We start from the raw sequence: 20,715 nt of genomic DNA, 5'->3' as shown, positions 1-20,715 counted from the left end.
TCGATGTATGGTGACATTTCACCAAATCAAAACGGCCAAAGACAAATGGGTTCTGTGGAACCATTATTGGCGCTGAGAATGGGACTTCGACGATGCGACGACACTTGGAGAAGAAACACTCCCAAATAATGCAATTGTCTAGTACATCTTCAACCGGATCAGATAGGCAAATTCAAACTCAACTTAATTTTAATCTAAAATCTTCAACTCTCTCAACATGGCAATACAATGCACATGTTGCACGAGAGGAAATAGCAAGATTCATAGTCGCTGCAAACTCTCCCATTTATTTATCTGAAAATCCTTATTTTATTCACATGATTAAAACTAAATTTGTCTAGCATATACCCCCTGTTAGTAGTAGTAAAAGTAGAATAGATATACTAAAACTTTAACAAAATAAATAATAAATTTCAAAATGAATTTCAAAATTTTAGGAATATATTTATTGTACTTACATCAGACATATGGGCTTGTAGATCAAAAACAGATTTTTTAACTGTCACAATACATTTCTTAGATCATAGTTGAGGTTTACAACAAAAAAATGATAGGTTTTAAACCATTATATGAAAAACATAGTGCTGACACTATTTATTTTACAATTATTGAAGTTTTGCAAGAATATGTATTAACTGATAGAGTTATAGTGCTAACGCTTGATAATGCAGCTGCTAACACCACGGCAATCTCTTTATTTGAAAAGAGATTAGATCCGCATGGTGAAGGCAAATTTTTCACCAAAGATGTGTTTGCCATATCATCAATTTGATTGTTAAAGTAGGTTTAAATGCTACACATTCGAAGATGAAGAGGGTGCGCGCGGCTATCGGATTTATCATCAGCGGTAGCAATAAAAAATGGCAAGAGTACGTCAAATATTGTAGGAAAAAGGACTCACCAGTTGGACCTTTGAAATTATGTATGGACATGTCTATCCATTGGAACTCCACCTACTTGATGTAGGAAAAAGTTTTGCCAACCACAAGACAAATTACAGATTTCATCAACCAAAAGAACCATCAAGAGGAAGTTATCAGCTATGATGATTGAGCGGTTTATGAACTTTTTTATTCATTTTTTAAATTTTTTTATGATTTCACTAATACATTAAGTAGTATTTATTGTCCGACTACTAATTTAGCGTTAAATATTTTACTTCAAATTTCTAAAACTTTTGCTAAATATAGATATAATGACATTTTAATGAAAATTGTTTTAAAGATGGAAGAAAAATATGAGAAATATTGGTTAGATATTTCATTCTTATATGAATAAGGCCTTGTTGTAGATCCTAGGTTTAAATTACACGTAGTTAACTGTATAATTACTAAGACAGGCTAGCATTTAGGATATGATTATACGTCTTATTTGACTGACTTTAAGCAAAAATTGGAAAACCTTTTTTTTTTTTTTTTTAATATCAGAACAGGTACAATGGAAGTGGAAGTGGAACGTTCAGGAGAGACGAACAGGACCCTGATGAAGATCTCCATCAAGGATCGAGCATGTGGACGTATATGGAACATGGCAGAAGTAGCAGCTCCAACTCGTATATACATGGACCAAATGAGTTGAATCGTTACCTACAAATGGACTTGTCTTACATGACGATGAAGGAGAAACATGAGATGGATTTGCTTCAATAGTGGAACCAACATCAAAGTCGATTCCCTATTGTAGCCCAAATGGCACGTGACATTTTATCTGTGACGCTTTCTACAATTGCATCTGAGTCAGCATTTTCAATGAGTAGCCAAATTATTGAAGACAGAAGATGCTCTTTAACCGATGAGATGATTGAAGTGATAACGTATTTACGGGATTGGACTCATGTAGAGAGAAGACTACAACAACACCCTGAAGATCCCGAACTACTCGAACTCTTTAGAAACACAGATTTCAATGATTTAAATATTGTTGATAATGAAGATGAATAATTTAATAAAAAAATTTATTTAATTGTTTATTTATGAAGCGTGATTGTGTGATTGTGTGAATATTACATTTATGTTAAAATTAACCATTAATTAATTTATTTATTATTTTTTAAAATTAATTAAACTTTTAAAAACTTACTAATCTACCGCTAAAAATTACTAAACCCCCTATAAAATTTCATTTCGCCCCTAAAATATAAAAAAAGGGAAAATAAAATTTTGCAAGCCCCTAGGACCGGTTTGGGTCCTGAAATCGCTCATGGGCCTAGGACCGGGCCATGAGTTACTGGTCCCAAATGGGACCAGTCCCAAATAAGCCCAGGCCCCAGCCCACTTGGGACCACTCCTTGACCAACTCTAATATATATCCACCCCCAATTTCCACTTATGAGGGATGAACTATTGCCAAATTTCTTAATGTTAACTTTTTTTTTTTTTTTTTTTAATAATCGAGATGCTCAGGTGAACTTGCGATCCTTGAGGTTTATTGAACACTAACTTTTTTTTTTTTTTAATAATCGAGATGCTCAGGTGAACTTGCGATCCTTGAGGTTTATTGAACACTCTACAAACTCAATATTTAAAGGTAAGTTATAAATGTGATAAATGGTACTAAAGTATTTTAAATCCAATAAATCAATTAAAGAAGCAAACTTTTTTTATTGTCAACCAAACCTTTGGAGTTTCCTCATGTTAACTTCACTATCTCTAACCATTAACAGAAAAAATATAATAATAATAGTAATCACAATAATAATAAAATATATAAATTGAAAAGTATCAGCTTGTTAAATTATTGCCTAAATTCTTTATTCATGTTCAACTTACTGCCAGTACTGGCCGTACTTTAAAAAACTCACTTCGAGAAAATCGATGCATGTAAGAAATGCACTAGAAAATAGCCCTTTACTTTACTAACCCTTACTTCTATTATATACTATGCTACCAAATTAATCCACATGCTACGCACGTCTCAACTATTGGTGATCATTACGAAAAGAGTAAAGGTCATATTCCCACTCGAGCTTTAATGAAATCCTAAATTAGTACCCTTAATTCTATTTATTCCAGATTCTCACCTTTAAAGTGACAGAAAATTGTTGGATATAACAGTTAAGGGGTAAATTGATCATTTTACAGGAGGAGGTGCACATTAGCAGATCGCTGCACCTAACAGTGCTCCGACAAACATTAGTTGATGTCGCCCCCAACGTTTTTCGACCTTTTCCAGCGATTCTTCCACCCAAAATCATCCTTATCACCACTATTCGAACCTCTATCCTCCCCTCTACAAAACCTTACCCTTCACAATCCCTTATCACCTTGTCAATCGCCAACCACGACAGCCGCTACATGCGACTGGTTTTTGTCAGTCTTGACTAGCGAACGACTACTAAACGGTTGTTGGAGACATAGGTGTTTTGTAGAGTTGGAGACACTAGTTGCAGTGGTGATGTCCAATTGGATTTTCGTCGTCGAAATCCAGCGAAACCCTAAGCCTTACGACGCCAGCGATCGGAGGGGCCAATGAGTCAGGAACTAGAGTGGTTCTGGACGACGGATGATGGGGAAGGTGATAGAGGTGACTAAGGGGTTCAACGCCATCGAAAACAACCTAGATCCGGCAAAAACCTAGACGGTACGCAGTCACCAAGAGTGTTATTGAAGTAATTTGAAAATAAGATGGTTAATTTTATAATTTTAATAATTTAGGAGTTAAAACATAATTTATTAATTTATTTGTTAACGACATTATGGTAATAGCACCTTCTGTAACCTAAATATTACTAACAGTGTTATTTTAAGGGTGAGAATCTAGAATAAATGGAACCAGGCGTACCAACTTGGAATTTCATCAAACCTTGGGTGGGAATATGTCGTTTACTCATACAAAAAATATGTTAAATATAAGACTGAAATGCTGTCAAATTTATCTCATTGACAAAAATATGTTCATATTTAATAATTCTAACCCATCTAAATCTTTTTAAGTGGATTAAACTGTTTTAAATAATTCTTATATATATATATATATATATATATATATATATTATATATATAATATATATTATATAATATATATATATGTATTATTCTTCTTGTTTCTCTTTCTTCTTCTTCTCGTCCTCCATTTTGTTATACTCAAATCACAATTTCAATCTGAAAATCCAACAAAAACTCGTTTAATCAAACTATTTCAAACATCAACATATAAATCGTTCTAAATGAGCAAAAATACAACCCTAACCCTAGAAATCTGTCAAAAAATGCATGACATAAATTAAGATTGAGATGAGTGTGGACTAATGGATTAGAAAATCCAATTATAAATCTGTAAAAGGTGATTCAGTGAGATTACGCTTCGAAAATTTGTCGTTAGTGAGCATTTCGTGCATTAATTAACTAACCTTTGTGAATAAATGATCTTCAATTCCTTTCACGTTCTCTGCCCTTTCACTTTCTTACCCTTCACATTCAATTAGTTAGAAACAATCAAAACTAACGTATAATCATAAAACATTTATCATGAATGTGAAGAGTTTCTGTTGATCTAATATAATATTAATAAAATATTTAACATTCACAAAATATTAAATGTATCTGTTATTAATAATACAAAATAGCCTAAACCAATAACATCCAAACACTTACCCCAATTATAGCCTAAACCAGTAATATGATGTCGCTTGTAGCAATTATAGAGTCATATGTGGCATTCAAATAGTAAGTGCTTCAGGATTATATAGATATATAGATGGTCATACTATTTTTTTTTTTTTTTTGGGTAACCGGGGGTATTCGAGCCAGTTTGTGTGTAGTTCAACTAATCCTCGGGATCCATAGAATACTCTACAAGCCCAAATGACTAGGTAAACCACAATGTTATTGTGATAGGTTGCCCCAATGTTTGAATCCAGGCCAACCCCTTGAGGTTAATACTAATAAATTTTTTCCTTTGTCTATAACTATAATTAATGTAATTCATTACATCCTCTCCTAACAATAAATATCAAGGACTTTTTAGAGTTAATGAGTAGGGTTTGGTTTAAGAAATTTTGAAACGACACAAAAACAAATAATATGAAAAATTTAGAGGTAAGCAAGACCGGGATACTTCCTTTAAGGGCTAAATTAAATATAGTGATCTTTCTATAGAAAATGCGAAGTGGGAGATTAGAAAAATTATTTAACACCTTCAATGTCCAGACGCTAGAAAAGCTATATGAAGAAAAATTTAGTGGCTCGGGCTTGACTTATAGAGTGTCCTAACTAAAAGGTCTTAAAGCTTCTATATGTTTGTTACATCGATCAAAATAACTTTCCTTTTCCTTTGTTTTCTTGTAGTTGTTTCTTAGTTTCCCTTTCATTTATCATGGATAAATCGTGTAAATAAAAATTAACTTCATTGAATTAAACTATATATAAGTAGAGAGAAATGAAGAGTGTATATATTGGCATGACAACTCTGAGGAAGAAGATGCGATTTCCCTATAAAGTTTTGGGTATTATCATTTTTATTAGGCAATTAGCCCATATCGACGTTTCAAAGCCAAAGATCTGTATGGCCCTTTCACGGCCAGATTTGTGACCCTTTCACGGCCACATCTTTGGCCATGAAACGTACATCTTTGGCCGTGAAAAGGCCATAGAAACAACTAGATCTTGTCGTTTCTAGTAATGTATCACAGATCCATAGTCGAAACGGCCTTACTAGCGCATAACTGGCCAGATTTTGCCAGTCCTGCACCATTACAGCGACTACCGATGGCGACCGGCGATGGTGGCTGGTTGTCGATAGTGGCTTGGGGTGAGTGAGTGTGATTTTGCTACAAATTAAAGTTTTATATGGCTGAGGTATTTTAGCAAAATTTTAAATATAGGAAGTTAAAAAAGAAAATAGTTCAAAAAATAATAATATTATTATTATTATTATATTAGTATTTAAAAAGGGGGCAATTTAGTAATTTACATAACATATCCACCCATTTATCCTCCCAATCAAACATATTAATATAGCATACCCACCAATTTATTTCAACCAACCAAACACATTTCTCTAAACATTCCTGGTAATCTTCAAGGTAATCAATTTTTTCATTAATATAACATTCTCAATAATAAAACATTCCCTAAACCACACACCCTAAGTGTCATTAGAGTCGTTGAGAGGTGATTTATCGAATGTTATCAATAAACAGATTATAAAATGAAGGAGATTGGCTGAATAAAATGAAGGAGATTGGCTGATAATTGGCAACTATTATGATCAAAGTTTGGTGTATGTTTAAATCATTTGAACGAGCTTATTGGTAAAATAAATTATTAAAAGGTTTAAGTTTTATGCGGATTACAAACGGTATTAAAAGAGATTTATAACATTACAAGAAAACTGGCATTCTGATCTAGCAAAATTAGACGCAGAAAGTCACATTTAGACGCTAAGCCATTTTTAGTGTCTAAATTTGGTAGTCGCCCCTTCGTTGCAGTAGGCTGGTCGCAGATTAATAGCGCGTCTAAATTTTGGTTTAGACGCAAATTTTTTTTTTTTTTTTTTTTTTTTTTGCGACTAGCAAAATAGTCGCCAAATGCTGGTCAAATTAGTCCCCCAACTTAGACGCTAAAAGTTCAAGGGTAATTTGGTAAAATTGTATAGCGACTAATCAATTAGTTGCAAAATGTACATTTTAGTGTCTAATAATTTGTCGTGAATCCCACAAAAATTAGACGCCAAAGGTGTAAGGGTAATTTCGTAAAAGATTTTTGTAACTATTTTATTAGTCGATGAATGTATCTTTTGGTGACTAAAATTTAGTGGTTAATTGTAATACTTTTAAACGTTGAATGTAGAATCCAAACGGTTTTCGCGACTATTTTATTAATGGTCGAATGTATCTTTTAGTGATCAAAATTTAGTAGTTTATTATAGTTATTTTAGACGCTGAATGTGGAACCCAATAGGTTTTCGCAACTATTTTTTATTAGTGGCCGAATGTATTTTTTGGTGACCAAAATTTAGTAGTTAATTCTAGTCATTTTAGACGTTGAATGTGGAATCCAATTATGATAAATTACTGTTTGCTACTACAAAATTAGTTGCAGAATGTGTTTTTTTTTAGAAAATAATTAGTGGCAAAAGCATTTTGTATTGACTTAGTTTATACATTCAACATCAACAAAATAATCCATCACAATATAAAAATCTGAACACTAACATCAAATATCATATCTTCATATATATATATATATGTATAGTCCATACAACTGTTTATCTTATTTTCTTGTTGTTGGACTATGCGCCTTAACTCTGCTTCTGCTCCTTCAAGTAAGATGAGCTGCTCCTTCAAGCATTATTGCACGAATGTATCATTTTTTCCTACCATCAATTCAATGCATAATCAATAAGTCAAGCAAGAAACTAAATTATTACAAATAAATTATAATTATTCTAGGGTATACAATATGTGACAAAAAACTTATGAAATGGCAATAGAAAAGAAAGACTACTCCTCAAAGTTCACAGAACGTACTGCAGCAACAAACCAAAATCAAATTGATGGAGTAGAAAAGCAAATATCTCACAGATTAACAATCTAAATTTCAATTCCCTAGTTTAAAATTTTAAAATAAGTTAAATTTCTTCTTTCATTCAGCCAAATGTGTTTTTGTAGAATACAACCTTATTCATAAAGGCTATAAATGTTTGAAATCTGATGGAAAAATAGTCATCTCACCTATGCCAATAATCTTGGTTTTAATTCAAGGTCTAATTTTGGTCCCAATTTCTGTACTTTTGATTGTTCATCTATACATTGCATAAATCATCTTTACTATTCACCATTGTTCAGCATCCTGTCCCTCGGTTTCAACTCTTCCTATTGTCACCTCATTAAATTCAATCCCTTCAAATTCAGCCTACCTAAGTTAAATTTCTACATAAGTTTACCAATATCATAACTTTACCAGTGTTTGCAATGTAATTTTATATAACAAATATCATAAATTTCTACATAAATGTATAAGAGGTAAAAAGATAGCAATGAACTAAAAAAATAGTGTCAAAAAACTCAGAACTAACCTTTATGTGAGTTGAGGCCTTGTTAGTTGTTGTGAAGACCCCAGAAGATTCAACAATATACTCAGCCCCATAATTGCCCCAAGGGATCTTAACCGGGTCCCTAGGTAGAAAGTTAAATGTTAGACCTTAAGTAGAATCAATTACTTATGTTTCCTGAGATGGGTGATGGAGTTAATTTACAATCCATAGAGTTAAACATTAGACCTTAAGTAGAACCCATAATAACTCCTAACTGTTATGGATATATATGCACACATATTTAATCAACATAGGTTTGAGGCATGAAGATTCATGGAAATCTTTATTCATTTCTCTAGTTAATTCCTAATTTGCAGAGTGCTTGGTTAATAAGAAAGTGAAGGAAATAAAAAAAAAAAGTTAAGAAAAAACAAGAAAGAGTTAAAATATATGAAGGGAATTTCTTGGAGAAAATGATTGGGGATATATTAATGATTAGTAGAACGCCTAATAATCCAAGATAGAATCTCATATTTGTAATTTGTAATCTACACAAATTCATTGAAGCATCTATCACATTACACAATTACTCTGTCTCCCGGACTTGTCCATCATTTTAGAACAAAGTAAATCAAAGGCAAATATAACAGGCCATAAATATATATTAATAGACTCAGCTTGTGCATAATTGATTGCAGTAACAACACAGTTACAAAGAGCACAAACAGATCCAACAAAATCCTTGAAGCTACCAAAAGGCTTATAATTTTGTGATGCAATATAAAACCAAGATAACCTCCTCCTCCATTTCCAGGTAACTTTTTCCTTTCTCCCTTTATAAATAAGCTCAAGAGTGCATATAGTAATACACCAGTCTTTCAAAACAATCGAGAGAGCAAAAAGTTAGCCATTTACAATTACAGTGTGGGAACCTCTTGACCAAATTAATTTATTACAAACAGAAGTATTGCTGTAGATATAACTTAATTATTTGAAACATCTATATGGAACATACCACTTTTGCATCAATGATTTAAAATGCTAACAAATAAACCTCAATCACAAAGAAGTTCTATTTTAGATTTTGCATCAATGATTTAAAATGCTAACAAATAAACCTCAGTCACAAAGAAGTTCTATTTTAGATTTTGCATCAATGATTTAAAATGCTAACAAACAAATCCCAATTACAAAGAAGATTTATTTTAGAATATAATTTTATTACGCAAAACCTTAATATTTCCTGCCTCCAATGAATCTTAATGATACAGGAAAACACTTTTTAAGAATAATTTATATGCGAAATTTTGTTTTTAACATAGACAACCAGACCACAACTCAACAGCAAACTAAGTTCTTACTCTCTAACATGTCTACATTCATATGAATAGAACAAAAGTCAATCAAGTTGTCTTAAAAGAAAATTTGAGATGGCCCATCTCATTAAAACAACCACCATCATTCGCTTACCATCACCGTTGACAATGTACCACCCCACTGCCACTTACCAATACTACTCTCGACTGCCATGCTCTATCACTACAACTATGAACAATCACATCAACTTTTTCTTTTCATCATATCCACTTATCTGGGGACCAAATCACTCAAAGGTGTTGCAGAACTAAGCAATTCGGTTTTTTATGGATGTAATAGACTTATTTTTCTGACAATTGATAATAGCTAATAATCTCAAATTATGGTCAATCAATTTTAAAAGAGCTATAAATCATTGTAAGTTTTTCCTTGGTGAAAACTATTAGAATTCTATGGAGGCAGTGATTGAGATAAGGGAAACAATATCATTATCTGCTATTGGATCAATTGGTGGATGAAAGAGAGAGGCCGACAGTAGCAATAATATCAACAATGGATAAAGGAGAGAGAATGCATCAATTAAATGACTTTTTCTGTAAGCCATGGCCCAGGAAAGCGAGTCATATAGTTAGAGAGACATGAGCGATTGAATTCTTAAAGGAAAATTAGGGACAACAAAATTTGTTATTGCTCTTTCACAATTGAACTTATATACCATTCTTTTATAGAAAGAGTTAAAAGATGTTATTGTAACTATGCAGCACAATTAAAATGTGTCAATTAACAAGTCGTATATAAGGAACCATAAATATCCGTTATTGCCAATAGGCAATTGACACTTCTTCACTGAAGCATGATTTTTCATGTCAATAACTAGCATGCAAGTACTATAATTATGAATGATGTTAACTCACCAATTGAGATATGTCAACATCAAACTAATACAAAATCTACGTGTGAGAGAGAAAAAACATACGCAGCACATGGAGGCACATGTGGATCACTGCACCAGCCAGGTTTCTCTTCTGTAAACCTAAAAATAAATTCAAAATGCATCATGTCTTAGCAAACTGATATTATACGAATAATCCAGCAATACTCATCAAATAAATGTCTACTTTATACAAAAGGGAGACAGAGCGCAAGAGAGTGAGCTATAAAGCTTACTTGTGAACCTCTCGATCACCCCTCCACTTCGTCATTTGCCATGTCAATCCGTTATTGGGCTCCAGACCTGGTTGAGAGATCTCTAGCCCATGTTTTTTAACCAACTCAATATACATGGTTATTCATATGGAGCAATTTAGAAAGAAAGTTGTGACTGTTAAACTTGACCAGAAATCATAACTGGAAAAATAGAACTTACTTCTCCCCGTTGAAGTGTTCCACGCCAAGATCTTCATCCCAAATAAAAATATACTCATAAGCTGCAACAACGTCAGGATGCAAAAACCTTTTTGCATACCACCTGCCAATCATATGTGAAAATGAAAGCTTAAATTGAAGATTTCTCGCATCAAAACCCTGACAATAAATCCAAGCAATTCAAGAATGGATGATCATGAAAACAAAACATATAAAAACAATGAGATGCTTATTCTATACTTTGGTAGCTCTCAAATTAAAGGAGCTAAAAGGTTGGAATTCAGTACTATGCAGAAGATCGTAAAATCTCACCATTTTGTTTGTCTCCTTGCACTAACATGGATTGCGCTCTTTGACCACTCAAATTCATCCCATTCACTTGTCCGACCATCATAGTGGAAAAGCAAAAGTTGGAAATCCTCAGAAAACTATCAAAATTTATGTAACAAAAACCTCAGTATCTCTAAAGTAAAAATCAGTTAAGGTAGAAAAAAAGAATGAAATGGTCCATTCATATACACCTTTTTAACCATTCTATCAATATTTTGCCTCTGATTCAGACCAACTGTGATTGTCAGCAAGTACTTCGGCTTTTGCTTCAGATCCTGCAAATTTTAGAGCATTTACTTGAGTCAATTCCGATAATCTAAAACGTTGATCCAACATGCACAATCAATAAAGAGGTCAAACTTGAGGATTCTCTATTACTTCACACTTTTGGTAGAATGGAAATTTGATGCGCAAAATTTTTTTCAGACTATGAAAAAAGAAGTTTACCGTCTTCATTGTTGGCCTTCTAGAAGATGAATGCAAGAGGCAGAGGCGTGCCGCACACGTCATTATTTCCATTTCTTCCTTCTTGTAGTCTTCTCCCAAACTAAGATACCAAAAGTTAAAAAAAAAAAAAAATCAATTAAAAGAGAATATTATACCTAACCAGTGCGTGCATGTCCAACTAAGTCGGAGCCATCAAGAACCATATCAAAAGTGGTGGCCTAAATTGGAAACAGAGACTCAATACCCTTAGACTTGAGTTTCTATCTCAATGGTTCCGATATTCGAAACCGAGAAATAGCATTCGGATTCTCACTCTTCTCCTCCTCTTCCACCTCAGCATCTACTTTTGCTTTCTTTTGCTTCTTCTTATATATCCAATTTCAAATTCACAGGCTCACCTAATTCCAAGCTCGTTTCACTTCTCTCTTCATCATCTTCTTCCATAACCTTTCACTTCTTGCTATCCTTCTTCTTAGACCTTTCAGAGTCATCCGCCTTATTCTTTGAGTCCTTCTTTTTCTTCTTTTCCACCGAAAAGTCAGTTTCGTCTAACCTTTGAATAGCTATTTTCTTCGTCATCTGCCTCTATTCTTTCATTCCGTTAACGTCGAAGGGTGCTAAAGAAGGCATATGGAGAGAGGTGTAGAGAGTTTCTTTTTAGGTAATATAAATAGCATTACAAGATTAAAGGTCTCACTCAAACATAATTGAAATCAGATTCAATGTTACCATGTGAGAGAACTAAAGAATCAAAAATTGTACTTACGGGAGATTAGGGACTGCCTCGTATTCGATGAATGAAGGAAACCAAGGAGATCAATTGAACGATGAAGATGCGTGGAGAAGAGATGAAGTCAGGCTCTGCAGTTAGGAAATTTGGGCAACATCGATTAAGATGAAGATGCGTCAGATCGAAGAGATGAAGATGCCTGGGGAAAAGATGAAGTCAGGTTCTACAGTTCAGAAATTTGGGCAACAGCGATTAAGATGAAGACGCGTCAGATCGACGAGATGAAGATGCGTGGGGAAAAGATGAAGTCAGGTTCTGCAATTTGGAAATCCGGGCAACAGCGAGGGCAAATATGCGTGGAGAAGAGATGAAATTGCAAAAAATGCTTGCTTTATATAGGATAGGGTATTCTGTAAATAACTTAAAAAGGTAAGGTTTCTAATTAGGTATTTAATTTTGAAATATAATTCTATTATGGAAATAAGTCAATTTGCAACTAAAAATTTAGTCAGTAAAGAATTAGTGTTAGTTGCCCATAATTGAGGTCTGGCGGGAACAAATAATTTTAGGGGGAATAAGAATTTTTTAAGTTAAATTAGCAACTAAATCAAATTTAGCTGTTGTATATACTTTGGGGCCCTTGTAATTAATGTAAAAATATGGGATATTTTGGTAATTTCATTTTTCTACAACTAATCATAATAGTTACTAATAAATTTCTAATTATTCGCAACTAAATTAGTAGTTGCAAAAAATTGTTTTTTGTAACCAAAAATTTAGATGCAAAAGCCATATTTTAGATGCAAATTATCAAATTTTGGAGGGAAAAATCACTCGAAAAAAATTGCAACTAAATTTATTAGTCACTAAAGCAACCGATTCTATGACTAACAAAATAGTCGCAAAAAATTAACTTTAGATGCCAAATGTTGGAACATGTGGGCCCCAAAATTTTAATCATCTTTGCTCGACTAATGTCAATTTAGTTGATAAATGTAACCTTTTTGCAACTAATTCTGGTTAGTTGCTAAAAAATTGGTTGCAAAATGTTAATTTTCTTGTAGTGCAATCTAATTAAAACTAGCCGCAAGTTAACCATTTCATGTTAGAGTTAACAACTTTTTCCCACCCAAATAATGGTTTAATGACACTTTCCTACCCACAAACTTTTAAAATACCACTTTACTACCTAAATTTATATTCGAGCAGCAAACAGAGAGCAAACTCAATTTAGGTTGTTGGGGCTTTTAAAGAGGGGAGGCCGATAAGTCTTTTGGTAGTGGAAGATTGAATTTTTATAGTTGGGATTTATCAGAATTTGACTTGGGACAAGTGGCTACGCAAACCCTAATCGCTCGATTGGAGGTGATTGGCGAGGTTGGCGGGAGTAGGGTTTGAAGGGTTTTGGTGAATGATGCTCGAGAAGGAGAACGGTGGTGGTATGGGTTCACAATGATGCCGGAATCGAAGACGAAATATTAATTTAGACAGTAAAGTGGTATTTTAAAAATCTGTGTGAGAAATAAACTGTCATTAAGCCATTATTTGGGTGGGAAAAAGTTATTACTTTTCATGCTATGATTTGAATCATTGATGGCATGAAAATCAATTAATTATTCTTATGTCTTAAGAAATTAATCAAAAGAATTTGGTAACCTAAAATATTGATTATGAAAAAAATATATTTTATTAAGAATTTTCAAAGGTAGGTTGGATATCTTTTCAAGAAATGATTATTTAGGTTTTAGTTACCAAAACACTCTTAAGATTAATAGAAAATATAAAACGCTTTTGTTGTAAAGACATGTGGATCTACCATCAGTTGACACTTGTTCATCATGCTATTACTAGGGGTGTGCAAAACCAGATATCCGATCCGATTTTGTATTTTTCTCATTCGATCTAGAAATTTGGATCGAGATAAAACTTGATCCAAATCCGATCCTGATTTTGCTTGATTCAATTTTGATTCGATCCAAATATTCAGATCAGATAAACTGGATATCTGGTCTTGATCTGAATTTTCATGGAAAATATTATTTGCCCCCTAAAATTTTGTATTAGTCTTTAGTACCCCCTTCTACATCAATATTTCATTACATTTTGACCCCTAAAGTTGTCATCATATTTTCCACATACTTTACCACTTTTCACCTAGGACCCCAAAATAGCTTCTCAAAACTTGTAGTTATGGACAAAACTAGATCGGATCTGGATATCCNATCCGATCCGATTTTGTATTTTTCTCATTCGATCTAGAAATTTGGATCGAGATAAAACTTGATCCAAATCCGATCCTGATTTTGCTTGATTCAATTTTGATTCGATCCAAATATTCAGATCAGATAAACTGGATATCTGGTCTTGATCTGAATTTTCATGGAAAATATTATTTGCCCCCTAAAATTTTGTATTAGTCTTTAGTACCCCCTTCTACATCAATATTTCATTACATTTTGACCCCTAAAGTTGTCATCATATTTTCCACATACTTTACCACTTTTCACCTAGGACCCCAAAATAGCTTCTCAAAACTTGTAGTTATGGACAAAACTAGATCGGATCTGGATATCCAGTTTCTTTGTAGAGTCGATCTAGTATTCAATCCAAAAATTCGGATCTTCCAAAAATTGATATCTGAATCTGATCTGAATTTTTGGATATCCAGTTTTTTCGGATTAGATATCGGATCGATATGAATCAGATATCAAATATCGACTTTTTTTCCACACCCCTAGCTATTGCCACCATTGACATGTGGCAAAAAGCGGCGTTGCCACCTTTGACACGTAGCAAAAAGTAGCAACATTTTGTACATGCTTGCTAAATGTGTGACACATCTATGGTTAAATGGCAAGTTTCGATTATTTTGGGGGCAGCGGGTCACTATATAAACCTCTTCCCCCTTTGTAATTTCGCGGTACTGATATAAGAGTTAAATCAATGAGAAGGAAAAATCTGGATGTTGGCTATGTCGTTTCGATTAGCAGCAAATCTTTGGAAGATATGATTGGTACAACAAATATTTTTCTAATATCTATTTAGAATTTAATATTTGAACATGAATCACACTTTCATTATTGAAATAAGACCTAGCTACGATGATTAGATTAATAATATAACTGAAGTCACATCACTTTTTTTTTTTTTTTTTATGACCAGGTAGTACTCAGGCACCCCAGTTTACATATATTTCAACTAATCTTTCGAGACCTAGAATTATTAGTCGGATAAGAGCTTCAATGGCTATTTTCATTAGCACCCAATGAGAGATTAAATCTCAAACTCAAAATCTCTTGAATAATACACTCAAGAGTCATTATCAAACGCAAAACCGCTCAACCACCCAAAGGTAGGTAGTTAATCATGACTTTATTTTGCGTTCATGTAGAGTATTTTTTTCATCAATTATAGCCCAATTTTTTGCGTTTATACGTGGCCACCGTTATACAAAACGCTACATAAATTTTTAACATATGTGTTCTCGGTGTAAGTACCGTTTCCTTGTGTAAAATATCCATGGAGAAAAGAGTAGACTCCCACAATCTTTCACCTGCAACGGAAGAGAAGGATCTGAGCAAAGAGATTGAATTACTCTCTTCCCAGCTTCGTAAAGCAACAAACTGGGATGGTAGTGAACTTTGCCAATACCAAGGGTTTTGGTGTCGATCAGAGTTCCTTCATGGCATTATCCCTTTTCAAAGACATTTCCAAGCGCAAGACAGTGATTTAATATTGATCACATTTCCCAAATCGGGCACCACCTGGTTAAAAGCCATCACTTTTACCATTGTCAATCGTCCTCGTTATGCACTAGAAAATAGTCCCTTGCTCACTACTAGTCCTCATGTGCTAGTACCTTTCCTTGAATTTGATCTTTTTATGAGAAATCAACCCCCTAGTCCTATTTCTGAAGATCTCCCTACGCCAAGAATTTTCTCTACACCTACCCCATATGCTTCATTACCAAATTCTGTTGTGAATTCTAATTGTCGCATCGTTTACATGTGCAGGAATCCTTTGGATCAGTTTATCTCCCATTGGAAATTCTTGATCCAAATTCATCAAGACCAGAGCAAGGAGCTGGTTTCATTTGATGAAGCTTTTGAGACGGTTTGTAATGGAGTTCAAGGCTTTGGCCCTATATGGGAACATGTGTTGGGATATTGGAAGGCCAGCAAAGAGCAACCGCACAAGATATTGTTCTTAAAATATGAAGATCTAAAAGAGAATATCAACTTTCAAGTTAAAAGAATGGCCGATTTTTTAGGTTGTCCTTTCACTGAGAATGAAAAAAGCAAAGGAATAGTAGAAGAAATATCAAAATTTTGTAGTTTTGATAACATGAAAAATTTAGAGGTGAACAAAACCGGCATACTTCCTTCTGGGGCTAAATACAGTGACTTCTATAGGAAAGGTCAAGTTGGAGATTGGAAAAATTATTTAACACCTTCAATGTCAAAACGCTTAGAAAAGGTGTATGAAGAAAAATTTAGTGGCTCGGGCTTGACGTTTAAAACATCCTAAGGGGTTAAGCTTCTATATGTTTGTTACATCAAAATAGCTTTTTATGGTTGTTTCTTACTAGTTTCCCTTTTAATTATTTATGGTGTATGAATCGTTTGAATGAAAATAAACTTGATTGAAATTGAGTTCTATGTGCAGAGAGATGTAAAGAGCGTGTATTGGCATGACAAGTCCTTGAGGAAGAAGATGAGATTTCCATAATAAAGTTTCAGGTCTTTTAATTGGGGGCTTTTGATTAAAAAACCATATTGAGTTTAAATTTAATTAAAAAACTATCAAGTTTCAAACTCTTAACTGAATAGCCTTATTTTTAATTTATTAAGAGTAATTAAACATGATTAGTGCTTAATTAGGATTAATGAAGTATTGTGTAATCTTTTAAAAATAATGTTATGTCCCCAAAAACCCGAAATTGTTGCAAACAAACCCAAACCCAAAACAAATTCATTTGCCTCTACCATCCCGCCATTAACGTGTTGGAACTGCCCTTCCCTGGTTGTTGTCTCTTCTTAGCAAAACCAAAGATCTTCTTCTTCGTCTACATCTTCTTCTTCCTTCGCCATTAACACCTTCTTCTTCCTTCGCCATTAACATCTTCTATACCAAAGATCAGCCTCCTCCTCCTCTTGACATTTCGTCCAGGTATGTGTATCTCCTCTTTGCATTTTATATTTCGATTACAAAGATTTAATGATGGATTGGGTTTGGGTAATGATTTTGATTTTGATTTAGCGGTTTAGGTTGTTGGGTTGTGTTTGATGTAATGCAAGTTGAAAGGAGTGAAATTTGTTGATTATTTTCTTGCATTGTGGGCAGTTGGGGGTGGTAGCACCGATTATAGGTGGAGATGATTGAAAATGTATTCTGGATCTGATGGATTGCTTAAGCGATCTGGAATATTGATAAGTGCTTGAAAATACACTTATACTTAGTGGTTTATAGGTATCGTTTGTGGGAAATTAGAATTAATTTGCATGAATAAACATAATTGTTTCATAAATGCTCTTTTCGAGATCACATGTATTTTTGTTGTGTTTTCAAGGAATAAAGCTTAAAAATAATATTCAGATGAGAGATGAGAGATGATGTTGGCGAGAGAATTTGTGATGATTGAAAACAAACGGATCGAGGATCGAACTTGAATTGAAGAAGTTATGGAGCTTTGAAGTAAAGAGGAGATTCTAGATTACGCTCCAGTTTGAGTATGCCTCAGTGTTTCAACTATAACTTGACCTTTAGAGACCATATCGAGATTATTCTTGAACCGTTAGAAAGCTGATTTACAGGACTAAATTTCATATGTTTAACACTTTTCCATATTTCATCATTATCATGCTCAAAAATCACCATCTCTTGAGTGATGAAGAATGATGCAAGGTTAGGAGAGGAATTGGACACTGTGCCGCAGCATTGTGCTGCAACACAACAAGACCAAAATCAACCATGCTACAACACAATGCTGGGGCACAGTCACGACAGCTGGGTTTTTAAATTCCGTGTTTGACTAGGAAATTGGGGTTTTAGGAGTCCTAAACTAAATAGAATTAAGGAAAACAAAACCCTAACCCTTGTGGGATATAAATAGAAGTCTTTTAGCATTATTTTGGGAGGATTCTTTAAAGATAAAAAAGTGAGAACAAAGATATGCAAGAACTCAAGGAAAAGGGAGATTAAAAAAAGCTTGGAGAAGAAGAATTTGAGGAGATCATCATCAATTCCATTAATCCAACCAAGTTTTACTAATTTTTTCTTCTTCTTTGTTATTATTATTTGTTATGAATAATACAATGATGTTCTCATATTTATTCATGAAGAACTAATTCTTTTGTGATTGAGGGTGATTTCAAAACCCTAGACATATCTTGTGATTAATAAAATCTACATCTTTTTATCTTTTAATCCCTCTTGATTATGTGATTTATTCTCTGAGAATAGCGTTGGGTTTCGCTAGATTGTTCTAATTGTTTAAGTGGCCAATTAAATAGTTAGGATTAATTTATTAATGCCAATTTAGGTGGTTTAGTATGGAATCGTTTTATTAACCTAAATAACTAGTGGTAAAGTGTGTGCTTGCATGCATTGGGGGTAATCACTCAAGATAACTAAACCAACCATATGAGTTTAGCCTTGATTCGGTAGGTCTCTTGCTTCTTAATGCTTTTATTATTTGTAATCTAGAGATTGTATTCTGGGTTATATAATAAATAGGGAATTGGGTTACAACCGTGTCTAGCCCAATGACTCTGTAAGGAGAGATGGAACTTATCAACGATTGGTATTTTCTGAGCTGATGTGATCAAGAGGGTAGAAAGTTAAAGAGTGTTTTTATTTTATGCAATTCATGTCTAGTGGTGGCGAATAAACCTTCAATCTTTTTTCTCTCATATATTTCTCTTTCGTGAGTATTTGCTTGATTTAAGTTGTTGAATTTAGTTTCTTGGTTTTTGTTTTGATTTATTTTAATTCATGACAAACCCCATTAGAAGTAAATAATTAATTAAGTTCACAAATCCTCTGCGGGAAAGAACCTTACTTGCTCTTTGCTACTACACGACTTTGCATTAGAATTTAGTGAGGTAAAATTAAGTGTTGCATTTGCACGCATCAAATATCGCTTAAGCGATCTAGTATGTCTGGTATAATGTAGCAGATCACTTAACTGATTAGGTATCTGGCAAAAGATCGCTTAGGCGATCTATTATAAGTCTGGTATATGGCAGTATATTGCTTAAGCGATTAGTTATGTGGCAGAAGATCGCTTAAGCGATCAGGCTTATTTATACCAAATTGCTTAAGCGATATACTGGATCGCTTAAGCGATCTAGTAAGCGCCACATCGCTTAAGCAATACACCACATCGCTTTAGCGACTCTACAAATGCTTTTTAAAATCTGTTAACCCTTAATATATTGGTTAATAATAATTTTTTTTCTTGCATTATAGGTACTTGGCTATTATTAGACATGGGACAAGTTCTTTTGGGTGTTAAATATTTTGGTGAATGGGTGGAGGAAGAAAGTTGTTGGAAGTGGATTGGGAAGAGCAAAGAAGTTATATCAATTGTTGTGAGCACAGAAGTTAGTTTTGATGAGTTGATTGATGAAATAATTAGAAGAGATGATTTGAATTGCTCACGTAGTGATATAGGGACCTATATTGTATTAAAGTCAGATGAATGTGTGAAGTTATATATGCTTGATATGGGCGATAATGGTTCGAGGCCGATTTTAAGGGTTTCTTTTGAGGATTAACTATTGGAAGTTAGTTCAAAGGAAGGGGATAACAAGGAAGTTGGTGGGGAGAATGCTGGTTTTAATTTTAACTACGAGGGCATTGATTTCTTTGATGAAAAATCAAGCGTAGGTGGGTGTAGTTTGTGAGGAAGAAAACACTATGGTCATTTATGTAGGTTCAAAGGCAGCAATTGCGGATAGTAGTGAATCACCTCATGTTTTTACTAATGGATCAGACTTGTAGGGTATTTATTTGACAACATGGAGGTAGTGGTAAGGAAGCTAAAACTTGTTGAGGTACTTTTGAGTTCATCCCCAAAAAGTCTAATTCATCGCTAGTGACAATTGCATGTTGTGACCGAAAGTGCAAGTGGCGGGTTTATTATAGAAGGTTGACAAAGTTGAAAAAATTTATTGTTAGCACATATACCCGTGAGCACACATGTGGGTTGGAACATATTTCAGGTGAGCATCAACAAGCCTCTGCTGATGTTATTGGACAATTTGTCAATAGTCAGTTTGTTGAAGTGAAAGGTCCATCTCCTAATGACATTCAAAGATTTGTGTGCATAAAGTTAGGATGTGATGTCAGTTACTGGAAATGCTGGAAAGGGAGACAACATGCACAAGATTTTGTGAGGAGCACACTAGAGCACGTGTACGCAGTATTAGAAACGTACTGTTATATGCTTGAGTTGACAAACCAAGGTAGCAAGACGGCTTTGAAGTGGGATAAGAATATAAGGTTTAAATATTTTTTTTGTTGCTTATGATGCTACTATAAGGGGTTTT

At 33.8% G+C, this 20,715-nt stretch overlaps 2 protein-coding genes across 4 annotated transcripts; one reads left to right on the top strand and one right to left on the bottom strand.

The window, feature by feature from the left end:
* Nucleotides 1-7,170: 7,170 nt before the first annotated feature.
* On the bottom strand, nt 7,171-12,514 carry LOC116142910. Of its 3 annotated transcripts, none has more exons than XM_031428327.1 (9): nt 12,200-12,514; nt 11,434-11,533; nt 11,178-11,261; nt 10,969-11,084; nt 10,658-10,759; nt 10,459-10,572; nt 10,268-10,324; nt 8,017-8,116; nt 7,171-7,314 (listed from the first exon to the last, which is right to left on the bottom strand). In XM_031428327.1, exons 2-9 carry the CDS (start codon nt 11,503-11,505, stop codon nt 7,282-7,284), a joined length of 678 nt encoding a protein of 225 aa, XP_031284187.1. In that variant the 5' UTR covers nt 11,506-11,533; nt 12,200-12,514; the 3' UTR covers nt 7,171-7,281. The 3 variants fall into 3 exon arrangements, with proteins under 3 accessions (XP_031284187.1, XP_031284186.1, XP_031284188.1); XM_031428326.1 differs by lacking the exon at nt 12,200-12,514 and adding an exon at nt 11,589-11,962; XM_031428328.1 differs by lacking the exon at nt 12,200-12,514 and adding an exon at nt 11,678-11,826.
* A 3,168-nt stretch (nt 12,515-15,682) lies between these two features.
* On the top strand, nt 15,683-16,690 carry LOC116142896 (cytosolic sulfotransferase 5-like). The gene has a single exon (XM_031428309.1). It carries the CDS (start codon nt 15,683-15,685, stop codon nt 16,688-16,690), a length of 1,008 nt encoding a protein of 335 aa, XP_031284169.1.
* Nucleotides 16,691-20,715: the final 4,025 nt, after the last annotated feature.

The sequence above is a fragment of the Pistacia vera genome, unplaced genomic scaffold (assembly GCF_008641045.1).
Source record: "Pistacia vera cultivar Batoury unplaced genomic scaffold, PisVer_v2 Contig421, whole genome shotgun sequence".
In the NCBI taxonomy this organism is placed as follows: Eukaryota; Viridiplantae; Streptophyta; class Magnoliopsida; order Sapindales; family Anacardiaceae; genus Pistacia; species Pistacia vera.
The sequence above is the reverse complement of the archived record's forward strand: the minus strand, read 5'-3'. Positions and strand labels throughout refer to the sequence as shown.

Bases quoted from the DNA above. Each gene is read 5' to 3' on its own strand.
- LOC116142910 (XM_031428326.1), bottom strand. The intron at 10,760-10,968 runs GTGAGATTTTAC...TATGATTGGCAG, and splicing joins GCAAGGAGACAAACAAAATG to GTGGTATGCAAAAAGGTTTT. The intron at 10,325-10,458 runs GTAAGCTTTATA...ATTTATTTTTAG, and splicing joins GGTGATCGAGAGGTTCACAA to GTTTACAGAAGAGAAACCTG.
- LOC116142896 (XM_031428309.1), top strand. From the start codon at position 15,683: ATGGAGAAAAGAGTAGACTCCCACAATCTTTCACCTGCAACGGAAGAG.